This window comes from Patiria miniata, unplaced genomic scaffold, assembly GCF_015706575.1.
Source record: "Patiria miniata isolate m_02_andy unplaced genomic scaffold, ASM1570657v1 HiC_scaffold_3, whole genome shotgun sequence".
Taxonomy (NCBI): Eukaryota; Metazoa; Echinodermata; class Asteroidea; order Valvatida; family Asterinidae; genus Patiria; species Patiria miniata.
Window position 1 is genome coordinate 17,378,008 of NW_024037069.1, and position 19,047 is coordinate 17,397,054.

At 40.0% G+C, this 19,047-nt stretch overlaps 2 protein-coding genes across 6 annotated transcripts in view; one reads left to right on the forward strand and one right to left on the reverse strand.

The window, feature by feature from the left end:
• Positions 1-1,532: 1,532 nt before the first annotated feature.
• On the forward strand, positions 1,533-6,901 carry LOC119737407 (divergent protein kinase domain 1C-like). Of its 3 annotated transcripts, none has more exons than XM_038211741.1 (4): positions 1,533-1,950; positions 2,929-3,176; positions 4,139-5,005; positions 6,569-6,901. In XM_038211741.1, the coding sequence occupies exons 2-4, from the start codon at positions 3,033-3,035 to the stop codon at positions 6,773-6,775; spliced, it is 1,218 nt and encodes a 405-aa protein (XP_038067669.1). In that variant the 5' UTR covers positions 1,533-1,950; positions 2,929-3,032; the 3' UTR covers positions 6,776-6,901. The 3 variants fall into 3 exon arrangements, with proteins under 3 accessions (XP_038067669.1, XP_038067668.1, XP_038067670.1); XM_038211740.1 differs by having other exon boundaries at positions 3,012-3,176; positions 6,569-6,900; XM_038211742.1 differs by lacking the exon at positions 1,533-1,950 and adding an exon at positions 1,963-2,030 and having other exon boundaries at positions 3,012-3,176.
• A 3,990-nt stretch (positions 6,902-10,891) lies between these two features.
• Positions 10,892-19,047, reverse strand: part of LOC119737408 (hepatocyte nuclear factor 4-gamma-like) — a 58,216-nt gene continuing 50,060 nt past the window's right edge. For 2 of the 3 annotated variants that reach the window (XM_038211743.1, XM_038211745.1), the window contains 4 exons: positions 17,199-17,354; positions 15,302-15,545; positions 14,227-14,463; positions 10,892-12,219 (listed from right to left, as the gene is read on the reverse strand). In XM_038211743.1, coding sequence (XP_038067671.1) covers positions 11,915-12,219; positions 14,227-14,463; positions 15,302-15,545; positions 17,199-17,354 — 942 coding nt within the window. In that variant the 3' untranslated portion in view covers positions 10,892-11,914. The remainder of the gene's footprint in view (positions 12,220-14,226; positions 14,464-15,301; positions 15,546-17,198; positions 17,355-19,047) is intronic. The other variant, XM_038211744.1, reaches the window with a different exon arrangement.

Here is a 19,047-nt window from a genome sequence, read left to right on the forward strand (position 1 = left end):
TTTTTGTTACGTTTTACCTCGTTACAGAAACTTATTTCACGCCTACATTTTCTATGTGTCCTTACCTATTGGGCCGCTGGGTTCAGGAATTCCATATGTGATGCTGACCGACATTAATCAGGAAAATAAACTCCAAAGCAGCGTTAAGCTTGTACGTGTTTGTAGACTCTTTTCATCAGTTTATTCCCAGAGTCGTACGTCATGTACATGTGTACGTGCGTACGAAAGCGCGCACGCACACTAGCGCCCTCATTTGTTTAGTTTTGGTTGGAACCGTGACGTCACTCCAGCCAAGGATGTCACGAAAACGCTCAACCAATGACCAAAGCCGAAACGTGTTTCTGGTAACTGGCGCGAAAACACGCTCTGTCATTGGATTTGCGACCGCGCCTTCAAGTAAGTGCGCGTGCGTATGAGGGTGGTTACTAAGCAAATCGCGCGTGCGCACTGCATATTCATGCTGCATAGTCTGGCCCCTGGACCAGACGTGATATGAGCGTCGAGAATAATTGTCCGGTCTAGAGAACCAGACTACACGCTGCACAGACGTACAACATGTACGACTCGGCGGTGACTCGAGAAACTGATGAAAAGAGTCTACAAACACGTACCAGTTTAACGTTGCTTTCGAGTTTATTTTCCAGATTAAGGTCGGTCAGCATCGCATATGGAATTTCTGAACCCAGCGGCCCAATAGATAAGGAAACATAGAATACCACGACGTAAAAATTATTGTTGAAATGTTGGTTGAAATTATTGGTCAGAAATGTTTTCGCCCGGTTTTGAGCACTCCCTCCGTTACGTAGGGAGGAAAGGGAGTCCACCTTAGCCTTGTTCAATGCGGTCTCTCGGCTTTTTGTCGAAGGGAGATAATCGGGCCCTGCACCCACAATCAACGCGGCTACGTGCGTTTACCACCATGGAGCTATCACCGAGCCTTGTCCGTGCGTGTACCGTACCACCGACCCTAAGTCCACCTGGGCTATATCATGGAGATATCAGCTGCAACTTGCAGAATGCTGCCGCGCGTCGGAACAGCCAAGATCACGATCACCGGGGCCCATCTTCGACAAGCTACAGGGCGAGTCAAAAAAACACGGAACCCAAACCCCCAAAATATGTTCCATATTTTAAAAATATGTAGCACCAAAAATGATAATCACTGGAAAGACAATTTCATAAGCTACTTTTAGATAAACAAATTACTGAAATTGCACAATCCATTCAATTCGAATGTCTCACAGATAAAGTGCGCCTTTTAATTGCTGTTTGATGTTGTTATTATTTTTATTAAACAAAGGTCAAAGTCAACTTTTTATTAGATGCTGATATTTTTTAAAAACAATATTTTCAAAAGCCATTTGGAAAGAAATGTGTATTTTATGCTTCATTTCCAGGTATTCGTTACATTCATTCACAAAATGATTCTCAAAGTTTTTGGATCTCCCTGTGCTACATGTATTTTAGATTTTATGTTTCTGTGCGAGTTCGGGTCTAGAGCCGAGGCCCGAAATTGTGCCCAATCGCGGCTAGGTTCAACATTTGATTCATTTATTCATTTTATTCAGTTTTATTACGCCCTGTTTGGTTATTCTTCTTCTTTGCAGCTTCTAGACTGAGCAACCTTGAAACCGATCAAGGTTGGGAAGACTTCACTGTTCCAGCATAATAATTATAAAGGAATTCGAAGGAACAGAGCCGATGTCTTCGGAGTAGGAGAAGAAGTCCATTATTCTAAAAGAGCGCCCTCATAAATTTCATTCCCAGACCTGACCCCGTTGCACATCGGGTCAACATCAACCTCGTCCTCAAGGTGTCGAGCAGTACGCGCCCGCCACTACAAACGCGGTCCAAAATAAAGTACGCACTGGGGACGAGGTTGGGTCACCATGGTCAAGTTCGGGGAAATCCCTGCCAGGGCTAGCTTCGTCTGAAATGTGCTTCCGGAAGGTTAATAAATGAGATACTGTCTGGAAAGATTCCTATATCTGACCATCACTTGTCACCCTGTGCACAAATGAGACTGCATGGTCTGAAAATCTTTAAGTGTTTTCTCAGCAAATACTTCAATGTTGTCCCTGCTAATGCTGATTTCGACTCTCTGAATGATAATAACTGGGACCCCGACCAGACCCGTGGACGCGGCTTGTAAACTACAACGCCGCGTTCACGGGTCTATGAAGGGACAAATTAGTGACGGCGAGAAATTGGAATCTTTCCTAGACCAACTTGTCTTACTGATACATACTTTTGTTTTACATTTTGTTCCGTTTGAAACAGTAGAGTGCATGTTGGAAAATGAACATGATGAAGCCAAGGTGTATGTTTTTTTTTTTTAACTTCAATTCAGCTATGGCTATAGAATGGGGATAGAAAATGTGCAATAGTGTAAAGCCCAGTAAGCTACTCGTCAGACTAGACTGCCAAAAGCTACGTTAGTACGTGGTCCTATTTCTGGTAATCCTTACTTTTAGGACCCCTTTCCTATATAAGGTTAAAAGACTCACCAAAACAGCTGACTAAATGACACTCAAAAGTGACATTCTGATATTTATTGACACATTTGAACATTTGGCAATGACACCTCTTGAATATCAGCAGGTTTGATTTTGTAGAAAGAGGGCAGGGTTTTGATTTATGAGGGGTTAAAGACGACGATGACAAACAGAAAATAAATTTTAAAAGCAAGATGGCGAACTACAAAAAAAGGTAGGAAAGTCACATTTTCTTTGAAAGTGCTTTCAAAATTATAACTAACATGAGTTTGTCTGAAGAAAAAAGACTTCTTTAGCCTGCAAAAGTCACTTTGGTACTGGACAGTTATCTGCAAAAGTCAGTTTTGAAGTTGAACAGAACTCGTACAAAATAGAGGTGTCCTAAAAGTAAGGATTACCCTATAATTCTGCACCTTTCCCCTCAAAATTACAGGATAACCTAGACGCCTAGTAGAAGTCAAAAGGACTCGCAGCATGTCAGAATTGATCCTCATCCATGATGTATTTATGTGACAGATGGAATTCCGTCTCTGAGCCATGGCGCGAGTGACAAGGAGGATGCTATGCCGTCTCTTGATGGTTCTTCTCGTGGTCTTAGGAGTGTACCTCCTGTTTCTGAGTGAGAAGGCAATGGGCAAGAAATGCACCAAAGAGGGCTCCCTGGCTATGCTACAAAAGCTGGTAGGTCCTACTACTAAAGCTTGAGTTACTTCAGCCCTAAATTCAGCCCTCAAGCTCGTAAATTTAATTCCTATTCATTATATTAACGTCGACTATCACAAAGCCCTGGAAATGGTCACTAGAACGTGTTGAGGGCTGTATACGTTTTAAAGGAGCTCACCAAAAAAAAAAAATTTCATGCAGTAGAAGATTTTGTTGTGTTTTGGTGTTTGCATTAGAAGTCAAGATTTTAAGCAGGGTACGGGGAGAGAGTTCTGAAGTATAAAGGCAGTGCCTTGGAAAACAGGATAATAATAATAATAACTAATTCTTGTATATCATCAAATCTGTCAAAAATTGAGGCTCAAGGCACTTCCCAGAGATACAAATAAACCAGTTAGAATCTAAAACCAATTTAAAATTATACAAGAAAGTTAAGGAAAGCTTTAAAATATATTAGGTGTGGTATATATTAATTAAATTATCTAAAACAGGCAGATACAAACTGATAGACACAGCACATCAATCAAAGCAAACAGCGAGACGACCTCAACTAAGTGACTTAAAGGACCAGGACAAAGAGACTTAGAAAAGATAACATAAACAGAAGTTAGAACTATAGTTGGGGCAATTGCCATAGTTGGGACGGTAATAAGTCTGCCTATATTTTCAGAAGTGGCTTGGGATTGAACAGGATTGATGTAAAGATGAGCTGTAGAGCTTTTTCACGGTTGGAAAGTCACATTCTTGAGGGTGACACCAAATTTAAGCAGCAGAAGTAATGCATTATAATTAAAGCTGTGCTTACATTTTTAGAACTGAACTGAAAATGAAATTTTCACCCATGACGTGCCGTTGTCAGATATTTGGGGCATAACATTTTTTTCAATGGCAATCACTGTTGCATTTCTTTTGTTAAACATTTGAAGTAGTTCCACCCAAAAAATATCTTCTTGTGTCTCCATTGTTCACATTTTTTCCAGTGTGCTTTGTATGCGGCCAGCAAAGTGGACGGCAACTTGTGCCACAAGATCTGCAGCTCCGATTCTTTACAGTATGAGAGGTGCTTCAACCGTCTCAGCGGTAAGAAAGTCCTGCAGGTCCAGTTGGACGGCCGCCGGGCCATGCTCAAATCCCGCAAGGCTGAGCTCTCGGAGTACCGTCCGCTTTTCACAGGCCTGCTGGACGGCACTGACGCCTCCAAATTCTCGCCAGAGCGCTTCATGACACAGGAAGCATTCGAGATCATTGTGCGAGACCATGTCCAGACGGCACTTGGAACCACGTTCTCCATCAGCAAGGAAGAACTGCTGCGTCGCGCTTTTCTCGAGCCCGAATCTTTACCCAAGGACCTATCCAACTTTCAGATGAACAGCCTCTGGGCGTTACTCCAACAAGAGGAATACCTCTTCTTCACCTTTTTCAAGGATCATTCCTTCTTTCCAAAAATCTACGGTGCGTGCGGGCATTTTTACGTAGAGGAGTACGTTCCTCCTGGAGCAGTCTTACAGCAATCTTTGTCGCACGGCGTCCGAGAACGATTCCAATCGGCCGCCTGGCAACCACGCGCTCAAGCTGCCAAAGATCTCCTAGATATCGTCAAGGCGACGGAAACGGACTTCCACAGCATCTTGCATCTTTGCGACGTGAAGCCGGAGAATTTTGGCATAGTAGACTCCAAAGTGAAAGCAATCGACATCGATATTAGTTTCTTTGATAAAACAATGGGGGATTTCCTTGAACAGCCCAACTGCACAAAGCACGAAGACTGTGACTTCTTTGATTGTCATGGGGTCTGCAATTTGGCAATGAAGAAGTGTACGAGGGAGAGAAAAAACAATAACTTCCAGGTAATAATATGAATCTCTGTACTCTTTACGTAGGTGTCACTTCCAGAAATGTAAGGTTTTTTACAAACCTTACAGAAAGACCAATTGAAGTTGCTGTAGCAGAACATTCTCAATTTTTTCCGACCTCCAAACTCTCCTGTCACAAATGTTTGGCCTCAGCATTTCACAAGTATTATCTTGATGTGGATAGGTACCTCTAGGGTGGGTTGAAATCCCTCAAATGTCAATTCTCTTGACCAACTACAGCGTGGCTTTCATTTCATCGCGGGAGGCACGGAGACACTCTCGGAATGAAAGCCGCGCTGTAGTTGGTCAAGAGAATTAAATCGCCCTCAGTCGACTGCAAATGATGAGAGACGGCCAAGTGCGAGACTCCAATGATCCTGGTGAACGAAATTCTGGTAAATTTCACATCTTTGTTTGACATTTGAGGGATTTCAACCAACCTTAGAATCCTCATCAAGATAATACTTGTGTTATATTGAGGCCGAACATTTCGTGACAGGAGAGTTTGAAGTTTGGAAAAAAATTGAGAATTTTCTGCTACAGCAACTTCAATTTGTCTTTCTGTAAGGTTTGTAAAAACCTTACAGTTCTGGAAGTACGTAGGTGTAGGTGTCATTCAAGGACAATTAAACTTGTTTAAACACACTACTTGAAGAAACATGAGACATTATTTTTGAAAAAAAAAAGGGTTTTTATAGTGGTGCTCTTTGACAATTTAACCTGCTGAGGGTTGTGTTTCAGTCACTTGAACCTGTTTGCAATCTTAGCTAGACCCATGCGAACATATAAACCTCAAATGGAACAATTATGTCATGGAACAAAAGTCAGTTGTCAAAATGGCGTCGGTGTGTATGCCAGTTATACAAGCGTCACTGTTTCGAAAGCAGCTTTTAAAATCCTTGAAATATTGAAACATTTCCATTATTATATCTAAATGGAAATTTCAGCCCCAACAGAATCATTACCTTTGTTGTGCGTCCTGGCCTTTTTGGAAAACACACCAACTTTCGTAGCAAAAACACTTGCACAAATTTTGCCAACGTTGGCAAATATTGTTATTGCATATATATATACATGTATACGCGGTAGAAGTGTCATGTCACGCAGGGTCATCTCCAATAGTGATGGGTCCAAACAATGTCTTGTCCGCCATTTTACCATACGAATTACACGAGCGATATAGATAAACATTTTCTAGTTGAAATTTCAGACATTAAGAATGAATAAGACTGGAAAATGGGACAGTAGCTGACTGTAGTCATCAATCAGAACATGATGGATGCATTTTATTTTCAACGGATGATAAATTGTTGAAAAAGTGGGCACCATAGATATTTCGCTACGTTAGGCATATGTGTGTTTCTGGACATATCACCCAGGCAACATGTGACCTAGGCAGTGTATGACATAGCCACTGCTAAGTTTTACAGCGTGTTAGTAGAATGCACATGAATGGAACTGTTTAATTTCTAGCGTACCGGCTAAATAGTTCATTATCCGACAGTCACCAAAAAGAAAAAGGACTTGAATATGACGCTCACATTTCCTTTCCTCCAGGCTATTTGCAAAGACATCTTCCGTCGGAAACTGGGCAATGCTGGTCTACTGCGCCACCCGCCACCGAGAATCGAAGAAGAGGTCTCCCAACTCATCCAGCGGTGTGTGTATCCGGATGAAGCAGAAAGAGTTGCAAAGGGTTCGAGTACAGAGACATTCCGGAGGTTGTACCGGCTTCTATCAGACAGTACAGATCGAGAAATGTAATATTATAACTTTTTAAAAACAGAATTCATAAATACCTAAAACAATTTACCCATTCCCATTGGTCGGGAGGTCATCATGTTGCCGGTCTTAAACGGATGATGAAGACATGGCTGGCTGGTCTTAAACACGCTTTTTCAGTGTCGCATGAAATTTGGACTCCTATGAAATCCAGTGCTGTTTTATTGGTTGAACGTTCACAATCCTCACGTAGGGTTACTCAATACTACCAATGAGTCGGTATTTCAGTCCTAAATTCACAACGTACTCGCCACAGCTGCATCTGCGCGACATCGCGCAGTACGCGCGACGTGCGCACCAATCTCCATAAAAGGAGTTGTTTACATCTTACTCACGAGCTGGACACTCCATGTACATGTAGTTGGAGATTTAACTATTTCTTTACCCAGTGGAAGTGTAAATATTTTTCAATGTTTGAACACTTCCAATGTTTTTATATTTTTGATAAAGAAGGTAACCCACAAGGTTTTAATTTTCATATTAAGTCCTTTTTTAAAAAGATTACATTAAGAGAGACTCTTGTATGACATTATTGTAACAAACTTCCACAACATACACTTAAGAATAGTTGGCTGCAAATTTGTTTTATTGCACACAATTTTTTTTGTACAATCTGTGTTGACACTGTATCAAAATAGATCTCATCTGATGGTTCATTAATTTAATTAGTCAAGCAATTATTAAGACAAAATATAGTGGCTGAATATAATTCATTTTTGCCCATCATTGAAGTAAGCAAATGAAAAGGAAAAGAATGATTTAATTTTAAGTCACGTTTATGAAGTACAATAGAATATATGTGCAGCAAGTTTTTGGTATTTTGTCTTGATGTCATCACAGGACACTGATGCGTGACACCCTAATGAAAATCAACAATACGTTCAACACAAATCTTCCAGACATCCTCTTTTTTATTTTTAATGCAGTTTTGTACAGAGTTTTCAGGGTTGTATGTATCCAAAACTTTGCAATAAATTTGGTTGGTCATCTTCAAGATATTTTGTGAAGTTTCGTTCTTTACTTTTTCTGGATGTGGCCCAACTGATTAAAGGAACGGCGCATGTATATACAAGCAGAGGGAAGGCTAAATAATGGCTGGGTTGATTATACTCGAAAAAACAACAACAACAACAACTTTCAAATCTAACGTTACCAAAATTGCATTAAATAAAAGTAGTTCTTTGAACCAAAGACTTTAACATGTGGAATCAATAAAATTTGGCATCACGATAACAAAGTGATTTTTCCTTTTGCAGCATCCTAATTTGAATGTTCTTATTAAACAAAAATAGGTTGATGATGTTTTCTATCTGGTTGCAATGAACCACAATTCCATGAAAAACGGTGCAACCCATTCTGTGGCAAACAGAATAAAACCTAATATTTTAGACACGGAATAGTCCAATACGTGCACATGAATATAAGTAGGGCAAACCCCCTCCCCCCAAACCCATAAAAAAAAATGGGGGTGGTACACATCTATGAATGAAAGTCCCAAGAACTCACTTAGGAACAAAGGTCCACTGTTTCAATAAATTTGGGAAGGTTCTTCAATTGACCTATTGCCGTTTGCGAGTTAGCCACGCACATTAGACAACCATACATGGAATTTTGTACGTTGAGTTTGGTTTGTCCCAGATTTTGCGCGGTCGGCGTCTGTTCGTCTATCATGTAATTGGACAATATTTCACGAGCTGCGTCGACGCGATTCTACTGCGATAGGTTATTTACGGCATTGTATGTCGTTTTCCATGTTGGGGAGGTGCCAGAGTCCTGAACATGGATACAAATGATCGGGTTTTTTTCACTTGTGGTACAAAGAATTACACATTTTCTGCCCAACAGTCCATACACTGGGGTTAAACACCTCCATTAAGCACTAAAATTGTCTAGAACTACAAATGGAATAACAACAATCCAAAAAAAAAAGCATCTAAAAGTACAATTTCCATCCGAAAAGTACAACACAATACTGCTCATCCAAACATCTTCAGAATATATACACAAATTATACATCTACAGTTTTTATCTCACAAACAAAGTACGGTATCAGCCACACTAATGGTGTTCAGAGTAATGTAATTCCACCGACAACGAAATTCACGGGAGTGGAATATTTGCACTAATTTTCTACATCATTATTTTATTCAATTGAGCAAACTAACAAAATTATCCTCACCGGAATATTATACAAACAATACTTCCTTAAAATTCACCTTTTTAAAGTCATAGCCAAAATATACAGTAATCCCCAAAAATAGTTGTCTATATACACAAAGTTATTCCCAAAATATTTGTTTACAAATACATGTACATGTATTTTCTTTGGTTAACAGTTTCAAGAATGGCTACAAGGACATCTATTGGGAAAATTTGGAGTTCGTTTTTACAAACTTTGGATAAAAACGGACATTTGTACACCAAGTCAGCAACATTTTATTTTCGAGATCATTAATGGGAAAAGTATACTTCCTGACTTGGCGTCATATGATTTGTTGAAAGAATAAAATTATGAATTGATGTATGTAAAATTATTTACACAGAAACTTCGGAAAGAATTTCATTTTATCTAAATTTTTGGAATAAGACATGGAATTCATTGTATATTAATAAGTCAAGAATCACGTTTCTAGTCAATTCCAACATCAAAACTCAATTTCGACTGGAAAAAAATCTTCATCATACAATTATCATAATTTTCCCCAAAAATATATACAAATTTATACTGTACCTGATTTCATAGTTCATTCATTTAAATAGTATAAAAATCATACAAAATTTATGGCAATTTGCATAAAATCATTTGACACATCATAATAAGTGATTCATAAATACAATTTTGATTGCAAAAATTATTTGGTTTTTTTTTTTTTAGTACTGACACATTTTCTGATTTTATTTATTTCATTTCAATTTGATTTCAGATCTTAAATATATTACATAAGGCAAAAAATATCAGTTTAATTAGGAAACAATGGCTGGCAATGAAATCAACAATTAATTTAAAAAAAAACACTATAAGTTGAATTGCTTTTACATCTTTGGCTAAGAACATTGTGCATAAAGGAACACGTCATTACACATTATTATGTGACCTATTTGTTCATAAACCGATATTAAACTTGATGTGTTTATGTACAGTACACGTTATGCATGTAGTATTTAACAACTAACTTATTGTATCTCCTAAGGCAAATTTGTGCATTTCACTCTCATTTCAAGAATGAGTTGGAATATTAATAATTTGTTAAAATGCAAGACAAAATAACAGCACTATATTGGTTTATGACATGCATTTCTCTGCAACTGATGTGTACATGAGTTTGATAAGAATGAATTCATTGTATTTTGGTTCTATATTTCTGTGTGGATTTCTTTTTTTTTTTTTTTTTTACGGAAGTCGACCGTTGCGCGTATGTGTCAGTTTTCAATCGAATGGTTCTCAGATTTACATGTTTCACTATTGTTGAATCTAGTTTGTAATGCAGAGAAAAACGTAGAACTCTCTTCTCATTGGCAGAAGAGCTGGGTTTTTGGTCAAGTGACTTGAAGCCCCATTGACCATGACTTACTACACCTGTACTCTATGCACGTTGTTTGATAACAGACATGCATGTATGAGTGGATTTTCATCAAAGCAACAAATATTTATCGGCACAACTTAACTCTAGTATCGCACATTTGATGTCAAAACAAAAAGGGAGTTTCAAACAATAGAAGTTTGGCTTTCATTTACAGTACCGTTACAAAACTTGTCTATTTTTTTGGCTGAATATTCAAGCTTTCTAAGGTGCCTATGATATACGACATGTATGATATGCAGCTATACGATATACAGCTATGCCTGTACAGTGTACACTGTCGTGCTGTCAGTATTTTAGACAAAACTGAAACCGTGTAACAACAAAATTCCCGATTCGGACACAGACATACATACATTAATCTTGTTCAAAGACTGCATTTGATTTTGTTGTCCTATATTAAAGGCCAAAACAAAAATAGTCGGTCTCTGGTCACACCAAAGTTCCGGAATTGATGCGGCGATGCATTTAAAAAAAATTTTTGGCTTTTTAATTTTTTTCAAGCTTGGATTGTACAGACAAAGTGGGTACTATTTTGTATTTCTGCGTCCTCATTTGCCTTGGTGCCTCCATCATTTGCATTTGTGCCATTTTGCTCCTTGGTACGAGGCGGTGCGGCAACAAAGGGTGCTGTTGAAGCTACCGCAGAAAAATTTGGGACAAAAAAGATTGACGCGCATGACCAACATCGACGGGAGCTGACCAGAGACCGACTGTATTTTTTTTTTTAGCCTAACACAGCCGTTCACTGACAAGCGTAAAAGGGCACATCGATTTCAACACACTGAATCCAATCCAATATTCAGAACTTTGGTACTTCGACCCGAGAAATTCTGAGCATACTTCCCACACGCGAATTAGCTTTATATATACATGTAGCACACATGAGGTATATGAAGAGTTTATTTCCAAAATGCGATTTATTCATTTGAAAAAAGTGAAAAGTTTGCACGGTTATGAAACTTCAAAGAATAAAAACAGTATAACAGGTGTTACTATAAACAAGCCGTCGAGACTGATTTTGGGCAGGCAGGAGAGGGCGGGATTCTAAAGGGTAACAAAATGGCTTTTATTGCATTTTGAAAAAAACTCTTCATATGCTCAGAATATCTTGGGTCTGAGAGCCCCAGTTCCCCAGATTTGGTTTGCTTGCCTCATCTTGTTGATAGCGCGCTCTACCGTGCCGGCAGCTTGAACTTCCTTGCTAGAGATCAGGGCCCAATTTCACGGCGCTGCTAAGCACAAAAATTGGCTGAGCACAAAAAAAAGTCTGGCTTATAAAAGCAGGTTACCAGCCAAAACCTCCATGTCATTTTCATGCTAAAGCATACAACAGCTCAATACTAATCACGAGCAATATACATCACGTGGAGTTTTGGCTGGTAACCTGCTTTTATAAGCCAGACTTTTTTTTTGTGCTGAGCACATTTTTGTGCTAAGCAACGCCGTGAAATTGGCCCCACAGGACAAGTTGTATTTTAACGCGAACAAAATCCGAAAAACAGTCTTGGTTCAAGAATATGCAAATGTACATGTCCTCCTAGACGGTCTCTTGTTTTGGTAGGTGTATGGGTACCGCGACAGACGATGGGGTCTGCGGTGCCGCCTGGGTGACCTGCGCGGTGCTGGGGCTGGAGTTGACCGTCAGCTTGGTGAAGGTCTCCATGTGTGGAGTTGAGACGGCCGCAGCGGCCGCGGCCGCGTTGGCCACCGCAGCCTGGAGGGAGTTGGGGGTGCCTGGGTGGCTGGTGTGCCCGTTGGCTAGGTGCTCGGTGGTGCCCGGGGGGAGGTGGGTGCCGTGAGGACCAATGGGCGTCTGCTGCTGGGCGGGGTCATTACTGGCACCTGTGAAACCAATGACAATTTGTTACTGGATGGTTGTCCTTTTCAAGAAAAGAGGAATTGCTGTCATTTTCCAACGAAAGTTTAGACCGAACCATCATTGAAAAAAAACACTTTTTTAAAATAGCACAGATGTAACGGGCACGTTCCAGCTATTGATTTCATGTGTACATGTACACTCGGTAATTTATTTCCAACACATTCGGCACTCTTTGTATATACGACACATTCAGCGAGCTGCACTTTGACGGTTGAAAACAAACAGCATTTTTTTTCGAGGGTTTTCCATCACCAATGAACAGCTCAGCGGAACGATGTCTGCTATAAATTACTAGCCCTTAAATCAGTCCATTTCATAAAATTACGACAAATGCAAACGTTATCTACTACAGTGGAATGCCACTTTAACGAACATCGTGGGATCCACAGAAAATGTTCGTAATAGCGATCGTTCGGTATAGCGATTTTGAGCTGCAGGTACTTTAAATGGCGTCTGTCTGTTTAAATAGCGCCCTCTGGTGCCCTACTTGAAGTGTACGATCTTTTGACAGGATTTGTTAAATATTTATTTATTTCCCCTTTTCTTGCCATTTCAATGTGCAATTTTTTTTAAATGTACTTTTTACTTTTATTTTAAGTAATAAATTGCTATAAAGTTTGTATAAACAGTTGTTTTTTTAAAAGGCTTATTATTTATGAAAATTGTAGTTAAATTATAAAGACAGAACCGAATAAAATCAACACAATCAATAAAAACATCACGGAGAAGAAGAGAAGAGTCGGGAAACGAGAGAGGAATGGCTGGGATAAAGGTATGTTTGCTAATTTTGTACTTTTTAACCTTTAGTTTTCAAAATCTAAGCTTTGGGGAAAAAAAAAACCTACTACTGTGGTTTTACACATCAGCGGCGCCCTCTTTTGACCAATAGTGAACTGGCATTTCTGACATGATGTGGCCACACGCAAAGTCGTCACGAAACTTCCGCAATGGGTGGCTTTTCCCTTCAGTTCCTTGGGGAAACGATAGCCACCTAATCACTCTTCAACATTCAAACACGATGTAACCATGGGTCATTTGACGTTCGGGAATTAAAAATGGTCCAAATAGCGTTTAATATAACCGGTAGATATTTTGTTAATCTGCTGACTTTTTTAACAACAATGTTCGGTACATTTCGTACACCGGAAGCCAAGAATTACAGTACGTTCGGTATAACCGAATGTTCGGTATAGTGGTGTTCCGTACCTTTAAAAGAACAGTTGAATGTTCCAGTGGATAACAATCCAAAGGATTACAATCCACAGGATTACATGTACAGTTTGTGGGCGCTGTGGTCCAATGGTTATGGTGTTCGACTCATGTGCCGTGGTACATGGGTTCGAATCCTGACCGTGGGAACATACCGTAGTGCTTGTGCCCTTGAGCAAGGCACTTTACCATTATTGCTCCGTCTTTTGGATGGGATGTAAAGCCGTAGGTCCCGTGTGTTGTGTAATGCACGTTAAAGAACCCAGTAACACTTATCACTAAGAGAAGGGGTTTGCCCCGGTGTTTATTGGCAGTGGCTGCTTAATGCGCCGCAGCATCTTGTAAACCCTTATAAAGGTGCTACATAATGGGTCTAATATTTCTCATGTACTTCATTCACCTGTCTCTAATAATAGATATAATTTCCAGCGCCTTGAGTACCGAATTGTTGGTAGATACATGTACGTGCGCTATATAAGACTCTGGTATTATTACATGGGTTCGAACCATGATGGGGAATATGGTGCTTATGCTCTTTGGCAAGGCACTTTCCTACGTACCCCACTTTGCCTCTCTACACCCAGGAGTATAAATGGGTAGAAACCAGGTTGCGCTGATCTGGAGCTGCTGCAGAAAAAGTGATCTCATTCCTGATGAACATGGATAATAATTGTGAAGCGCCTTTGATCATATTCATATGGAATTTGCGCAATAGAAATGAATAATTATTATTATGTACCGGTAAGCGTGCCTTAACCTACCTCCAAGCAGCATTTCTTGAAGCAGATTGTCCACTTTGGCCACCCCAAACAGCCGGGCAAACTGTATCTGCTCGATCATCTGCCAGGTGATGCTCTGCAGAGGGGGGAAGAGCAGCAGGATCTCCCCAAACCGCCCCCTGGAATCGTACTGGCGGTCGTTGATGTAGTCCTCCAGGTGGATCTGCACCTGGTAGCGCAGGGCTTTGATCTTGTTGGAGTCGCTCAGACCCTTGGCATCTAAAGAAGACAGACGGAATAAGACTGTAGACCTTTTCCTGGGTACCCAAGAACTTAACTAAACGTGTCGAGTCTCGATTCTACTGCATCAGTTCCATTTGTATGGTTCCATTTGTATGGTTCCATTACTTGAAACCGACTTTGTCAATACTGAACCATAACTTATAGAGATGAACCAGAGTTAACTGCCTTTGTGTACATTAACAGAATTCATATTTCTGTTACTGCATTACTTTTGGCCATGGAGTTGCATCCTCAGACTTGAAATTGCGCTGGATGTGCGAGTTCTTCAACAAGTAGGATTTTCCAGCAAGGTGCCAACGAGTGTATCAAACTCTGAAGACAGTACTTTACACTTGTCCATCAAAACCGTTGGCTACTTGGTTCCCAAATTACATGTAACTATAAATGTGAAAATCCCTATGAAATTGGTTTGTGCGTTTGTCACATGTATCAGTCTACTGAGCAACGAAACATGCAGTTCACTGCTAGCAAGTCATCTGTCCTATTTTAATCAGGCTTTTTGGGCTTTGCCTTAAAGTAAATGCACTTTGACAATCACTGACAATTGAAAGCCAAATAAAAACTGTTTGATTAGGGCATGGAAACTGGTTTGGAAAGTTAAGATAGAAGTGCACTGCATTGCTCAGACCCCTCTGCGAGACAAGGAGACGATCTTCCAGGCCATGCATTCGTATCCAGGCACCTACTTCCTTGTACCATGAGCTATATTTTCTTATGTAACTTGGTGTGCTCGAACTCACTTTTTTACATTCCAGGATATTCTGCTTGGTTTCTCATCTCTTTTTTTTTTTTTTTTGGACAAAGAGACACCTACCAGGGTCAAAGAAGACGATGGCCTTCATGCAAGCAAACTCTTGTTCGTCCAGTCCCACGTCCCTCATGGGTTTGACCAGCTCGTCCAGGACACGGCTAGCCACCCGGTTAATGTCCATCTGATCCGGGCAGTGACGAGGCAAGATGGTGTCCGGCCCCATGATGAGGTAGTCCTTGTACTGGAGGGAGCGCTGGGCAGCGCCTAGGACTAGATGCTCACCGGCGTGGGCTCGCAAGAGGGCAACCTGTGGAGGCAAAGGGGGACACAGATCAGCAACTCTGTGCCGACAGACATCTTTCATTTCCAACAAGGACTTTCATAGTTTATGAGCTACCCTACTCAAAGCATAGAGTTAGTTCCAGTGAGGACTGTGGTTAACCATAGTTCAACTACCGGTTACTTGACTCAAACGAATGATGGTTAGACTATTCTAGTCGCCTATTTGGAACTGGAGCCCGATGCATCATCAAAAGCACAAGTTCAATCTACATTGTTGGGCTTATTTCCTAAAACACCATCTCACATGTAAAAATGACAGTTAAAGGGAATGTACATCATTGGCTTTTGCTGTAATTTTCAGAAATGGATGGAATTGGGGGGTTGGATCTATAGCAAATATAGTTACACTGACTTGTTTGAGGTTTTGGGTTCGATAATGCTTTAAAAACCAAGAAAAACAATCATTTTCCTGTAGTCTGGTTCCCTGACTCCATATAAGAAACAGAGCAGTTTACATACACTGGGGAATTGTAAGGTCAGGGAACCAGTCTAGCTGGCTTGTACCCATTCATAGGTGTGTAATCGATTGCAAACAAGTGCGATGGTCAATTGGGGCCAGTATTTGAAAAAAAAGCCAGTTTTTTCCGACCAGCGTTGGAAATTGATACAAAAATACCACTTTTCTTGAAAATGACAGTATACCAGGTGCCATGATTTTACAGGATGCTTTACACTGTCATTCACTAACAGTCCAGCAAGGTATTTCAAAATCATTTGGTGGTTTTATTTTTTGATGTTTGCAAATGTTGTACTTTCCCTTTAAGTCTTCATCACAAACCAATCATAAGTTAATTTAAAGTCATTCTGTCCCACGTTAAACAGGCTTTCAAGCAGATCCAGGTGAAAAAGTAGAAGAGTAGGATCATTTTTTTTTTCAAAAAAAATAACAGGAAAAAGTAGGAGTTTGGGGGACAAAATTGGGATAAAAACTTTTGCAGGCCTTCAGTAGTAATTTTCGTTGATACTCGCCAAAGCCCACAGCATCATGAGCCTCATTTGGCATGTTCTGTACTCACAACACTTGTGCTCCATCCTCAACTAAGCTCTTAGAAGTACAGCTGCAGTTCTCCTGCGCCAAATACCTTCATTGTGTGCTTTATATATGACAGTGTGTAAAAAAAACTTGTGAGATTTCATTTTTTAGAGTTGTGGGACCAAAAAGTAGAAAAAAAGTAGGAATTTCACAACAAAAGTAGAGAAAGTAGGAGCAACGTAAAAAAAAAACTTGGAAAAAGAGGGAAAGTAGGAATACTTGAAAGCCTGCATCAAGTCACATGCTGTGAAGGCATTCTGTTGTCACATTACATTACTTACGTGACGATACATGTACATGTACTTGTGATTAACTTCTGATGGACTTGACTACGAAGTTGTTTCTTACATTTCAGTCAATATAAAGCACTTTGTAAACTGTAATCAATTAAGATTTGAGGCTTTGCATGGTGGAGATACTAAATAATGAAAGGTTTGCGGAAACACCATGTGCGAATAATTTCTCAACTAAGAGAATGGTTCTGAAAAGAACCAGAGGTATAAACTCGACGTTCCGGTCAGTATGCTCTGACCGTCTTCAGGAGAGTAATCAATACACTAACAGTAATCAATACACTAACAGTACCTGGTCATCTAAGGGAAGGTCACAGAAGCTAGGGATGTACTTGGCCCACTCTACTAGGATCAGGAGCTGTTGCTTCATCGTCTCACAGATGTCGTTCATGTTGGCTATCTTCTTGGTGGCTAGGTTGGTATCTGAGAGGGTCATTTGTGGAGAAATCTGTCCCATCGAGAAATAGAAAAAAATACCAGGATGTACCATTTGAGACTTGCAAAAAGAAAGGGAGTGAAGTGGTATTTTGAACTGTGTCCTCCCTTTTCAGACTTGTACTTTGAAAACTCAAAGTGTCTTGATTTCAAACATATCGGTCACGCTATAAAATTAGGGTCCAACGTGTGACTTTTATCCTGTCCCTTGTACATGTACCTTGGTTCTTTGTAATTTGCCATTCAAGTATCATTTAGAATGACTTCAAATGATTTTTTCTTTGTTGGGTAGGTAGTTTTCTATCCATAATCACTCTTGGAGGACCACATATGCTTTAAGGAGTGTATCAGAATTATAGAATCAGAGATGTTAAGCTGTAAAAGGGACAAGAAAATACATGTAAAAGTGGACCACAATGTTACAGAATGATCTAAATGTAAATGAAAACAATGCACAAAGTCAGAAACCAAGCTCTCTTAGAGTTTGTCTTGAAAAAAAGTGTTACTGGGATAGCTTTCTTTGGCCATTTTTTTGTTTAAAAAAAACCACATAACTTTGTTTCTGTTGGCCAAGATTTTGCAAACAAAATTCAACTGTTTGATTGATTTCGACTATAACTGAAAAGTTAAAAACTTAATTTTTTGAATAAACTATTGTTTCTAATGGAACTTTTTGCTGATATGAAATGCTCTCCACAGTTGAGCAATGTCTGGATCTCATACTTCACGTAAATATGCAAAAGCGAAACAAATTTGATGTCAGGAAACGTTTGCTGCAAAATTCGCCAGGCTTTTAATGTGTTCAACTTGGGGGAATTCGTAGCTCAAAAACTAGCCGCGACGCCACAAATTGGTGATTGTGTTCGCTTTCACACAGCGTATGAACCAGCCTGTTATATTAAAAAAAAATTAATAATCCTTTGATTCACTTTGGAAAATGTACACGTACATACAAACCTGTTGCTTGTGTAAAGACTCGTCTTCATACTTTGTCCAAAACAAAACAGACGTGTGATGTGATGATGGTAATGACATGACTGCTTCGTCAACACTCTCGAGACAAGATAATGATGATGTACATGTAGCATAGGATGATAGTAGACATGACCAATGAAATGATTAAGAGAATGTGAGAGATTATACAGATGGGCTCAATGACGATCACAACCTTCAAGTTGGTGTGACAAAACAAAACAAAAAAAGAATGAGAGTACATGTATTTCATATGAAAGGATGACACTGAAATTATAAAGGGTGCGTTGGATTAGCTCATCCGGGTCGACTCGGGTTAGCCCCGTGACGTTAGATTGGCTCTGACGTTATTCTCGGGTTCACCCGGGTCAGCCACCACAGACCCGGCCTGCTCGTGGAGTGGAGTCATTGGTGGAAATACGTCACACGCATGCGTTGTTCATTTCAAGAAATGGACAATTATGGCAGCCAGACAGCAGAACAGATCAAGTGGACCCCAAATCAACTTTTTTTAAAATATAATTATTTCTTGAGCTCATTGTGAATTTAGAGGCTGCCAATTCCAGCCCGACTTTATTACTTTTTGCGATCGACGGAAAAGCAGTAAATCTCAAAGTAAGGCCATGGAGGAAGGAATGGTAAGATTCAGTCCGAAAAGGGTGTTTTGTCAATGGCTACGGCCAAGGCTATGGTAGTCACGTGAGGATCATGATTGCCGGCTTTTGAGCCTTCGA

Excerpts from the sequence above, each read along its gene's own strand:
- LOC119737407 (XM_038211741.1), top strand. The coding sequence starts at position 3,033 with ATGGCGCGAGTGACAAGGAGGATGCTATGCCGTCTCTTGATGGTTCTT. Across the intron at positions 3,177-4,138 it reads TGGCTATGCTACAAAAGCTG|TGTGCTTTGTATGCGGCCAG; the intron begins GTAGGTCCTACT and ends CATTTTTTCCAG. Across the intron at positions 5,006-6,568 it reads GAAAAAACAATAACTTCCAG|GCTATTTGCAAAGACATCTT; the intron begins GTAATAATATGA and ends CCTTTCCTCCAG.